General features: G+C 40.7%; 1 protein-coding gene across 1 annotated transcript in view; it reads left to right on the forward strand.

Moving 5' to 3' along the window:
• The first annotated feature begins 356 nt into the window (after positions 1-356).
• MCMBP (minichromosome maintenance complex binding protein) overlaps positions 357-3,248 on the forward strand; it is a 14,117-nt gene continuing 11,225 nt past the window's right edge. Inside the window, 4 exon segments of the mRNA XM_017746846.1 lie at positions 357-587; positions 590-684; positions 2,305-2,445; positions 2,750-2,790. Of these exon segments, the coding sequence (XP_017602335.1) occupies positions 539-587; positions 590-684; positions 2,305-2,445; positions 2,750-2,790 (326 nt within the window). The 5' untranslated portion in view covers positions 357-538.

The raw sequence follows: 3,248 nt of genomic DNA on the forward strand, positions 1-3,248 counted from the left end.
TATATTGTATATAGCATATGTTTCTTTTATCTCGTGTATTTCTGGGTTCTGGCAGCAACGCGTGCTCTTTGCCGCGCTGCCGGTCGGTGCTAATGTTACCAGTGCCATCAGCCGCGGCTGTTTCCGTGCTGGGCTTGATTTAAACTTAAGGAGTGCTGAAATAGAAATTTCCGCAGCCGACACAGCGTGGAAAGCAGCGCCTCGACTCCTGCGCTTTCCTGCTGGGCTGTTGTGGAGCTTTCCCTCGCTTCCAAGAATGGCTCTGTGCTTCTTGGTTGGCCTGAAAGGGTTTGAAGTGCTGAAATAGAAATTTCCGCAGCCGACACAGCGTGGAAAGCAGCGCCTCGACTCCTGCGCTTTCCTGCTGGGCTGTTGTGGAGCTTTCCCTCGCTTCCAAGAATGGCTCTGTGCTTCTTGGTTGGCCTGAAAGGGTTTGAAAGGGGAAGTCAATGTATTGCAAGGGGAATAAGTTAGTCTAAGGTGCACTTACTTCCCTAAGATAGAAGTGAAAGTTGGGGTATTTTGATATTCTGGGAGAATGCTGGATAAGAGTCTCTTATGTGGTGCTAATAGGCACATAAATATGTTGGTTTTGTAGCCCAAAATGTTCCAAACTCTGATTGGGAGAAGAAGGTAACCGAATACTTCAGGGAGAAATTAAAAGAAAATAATGCTACTAACTGGGTAAGAGTGTTTTATTCTTCTCGAGTTACACTTTTTCTTAAGCGTCATTGTTTTTACATTTTATTGCGGTGGCTTGCTTTTGGTAAGTTCTGCCTTTCCGTGGTAAGTGTGCAGCCGAATTTCAAGCCCAGGCTTTAGGACGTGGAATTTACACCTCGGCTGCTTTAGCCTGGGTGCACAGCCCGGATGTGAAATCCCAGCTGGAATAGTCCGTCCATCCATCCGCTGGCCTTCAGCACCCTCCATCCCCCAGGCCATCGCTGCTGGGTGCTGCCACTCTGCAGCACAGTCAGTAGATGGCAGGAGATGACAAATATTGTTATTTTTGGGGAAGTGCGAGTCCTCAGTGTGTGCCACGAGCTTCTTAGTTGCTGGTTATAAACCGCTTCTCTCAGGAGCTTTTATCATGATGCTTCAAACTCTTGTGTGGGTTGAATAAATAGCTGCCTGGGCCTTCAGGTTTTAAGGAAAAAATGCTTTTCCTTCTAAAACTGTGCTGTGTTGGGCCAGGTCAGGCATGGTTTGTGCCATTTAGCAGAGAAGCTGTGCTTTAGGTTTTAAAAATAAAATGTGCACATTTGAGTTCAAAAGTTGGTACTTTTCTAAAAGGCTGTAGCAGAAATGACATCATGGAACACAGCTAAGGGGATTAGAAACATCCATATCAAATCTGTTCTACTTGTGACTAAAAACAGGTGAAAAATATTTGTTTTCTTTCTCTGTCAGTGAAAGTATTCTGTACTTAGTATTTAAATCATAGCTTAAATCAAAGGATAAATGGCAAAATTGACTAAAATTTACAACATTAGAAGGAATTGAAATCACATTTTCTTGCTCAAAAAAACCATGGGGCGATATACTTCTGTTAAAATGCAACTTCCTGTAGGGCCACTTAGGATTTTTGCTGCATTTTGATGTTGGAGGTGGGCTTTTTCAACAAAGATTTTATCTTCAAATTTAGAAAACTCTATTCGTATTGCAAGTCTCATTCTTTGAAGTTATACCACATGCTTAGGCATTGATTTTTTTCTTTCTATTTTCCCATTGTCACGTAAAACTGTGGGAAAAAGACTTCCCCATTGTGACTTGGAAATTAACATACAGGTTTTCCAGGACCTTTTGTTATAAGAAATTGTGCATGCAAATTGTTCTAGTACTGCTGGTACCCAGCACATGGTGGAAGTGCGGTTAAGTAGAAATAAGATAAGTAATAAACTCTGTTTAATCATGCAGCTGCAATAATTCCAAGTTTAAAAGTTGGTTTCAAATGTTGTACAGTTTTCATACAGTTCCAGTGACCTATAACCACTTCTTTCATAGTCCAGTATTGGGACTGGTGGCTTTGGGACTGGAAGAATTTGAGAACTGTTAAGTGCCTGATAATTGTAACTATTATCTGCAACAGCCATTGCAGAAAGTGTTTGGGATAGATAGACTTTGTTACTGCTTAGATTAGGATGGGAGATGCACCCAGGAAATAGTAAGTGTGCTATGTATACAGGGGTTTGAGGAGGAGGATCTACTGGATGATCAGAGATTAAGTTTTTGTGCTGGTTTTGGCTTACTTCAGAGCACTGCTCAATATGCACCGGTTGTATGAAACAATCTCTTTATTCACAGGTTCCATCACTGAATGATGTTCCTGTACATTACCTAAAACCCAACAGCTTAGTGAAATTTCGCTGCATGGTTCAAGATATGTTTGATCCTGAGTTCTACATGGGAGTTTATGAAACAGTTGACCCAAACACAAATGCACGTGTAAGTGAAATACTGATTTACTGTTTTAGCAAATGTTAGTCATTTTACTCATTCTGGTCCTTGTATTTCTTTAGTTTGTGAGTTAAACCTATGGAGTCTGGACACTGATAGTGACTGTTCAGCTCCAATGGCGTCAGTAAAACATCACATGTAGCATTTCTGTTGAGGAATAGAAAATGCTAAAATGATGAAAGCTTTGGCAGCACGTCTGTGAGGGACTTTGGACCGCAGTGATTTTGGGGTGATTCATGTTCAGGATGCTGTCAGAAACAGAGTGATTGCATTGCCTTTTCCTTCTTGACAGGTTTTGCATTTTGGTAAATACAGAGATGTGGCAGAATGTGGGGTAAGTTACATAAACTATATGAACTTTGAGATAAAATATTAGATGGAGTGTTGCAGTTTTCCAAATGTGACAGAGCTTCTTTGGTACTTGCCAATGGATTCCTGAAGATACTGCTCTAAATGCAGAATTAATCTTTGGTTTGGAAAGCAGAGTATTCATAACTGCTCAGTGGCATTCTAATTTCAGCAGGCTTCCAGCTGTTTGTGTTGTATTTAAAATTTGTTTTGGTTGAGTGGAGGGGGGAGTGCCCATGACCTTGAAACTGTGTGCTATGGAAAACAATTACTTTTGGTAGTGCAGTGCAATTTGTATCAAAGCGTTATATCGTCACTTTTTCCTGAATTATGTAGTCTTGTATGTTAATTGTAACTTCTGCCTGTGTAACTGAATCTGTGGGATTAGTTTAAAAAAAGAAAACAAAGTGTAATCAGGTTTTTAACAAAATTTCTCTTTGGAT

This window comes from Corvus brachyrhynchos, unplaced genomic scaffold, assembly GCF_000691975.1.
Source record: "Corvus brachyrhynchos isolate BGI_N302 unplaced genomic scaffold, ASM69197v1 scaffold319, whole genome shotgun sequence".
Taxonomy (NCBI): domain Eukaryota; kingdom Metazoa; phylum Chordata; class Aves; order Passeriformes; family Corvidae; genus Corvus; species Corvus brachyrhynchos.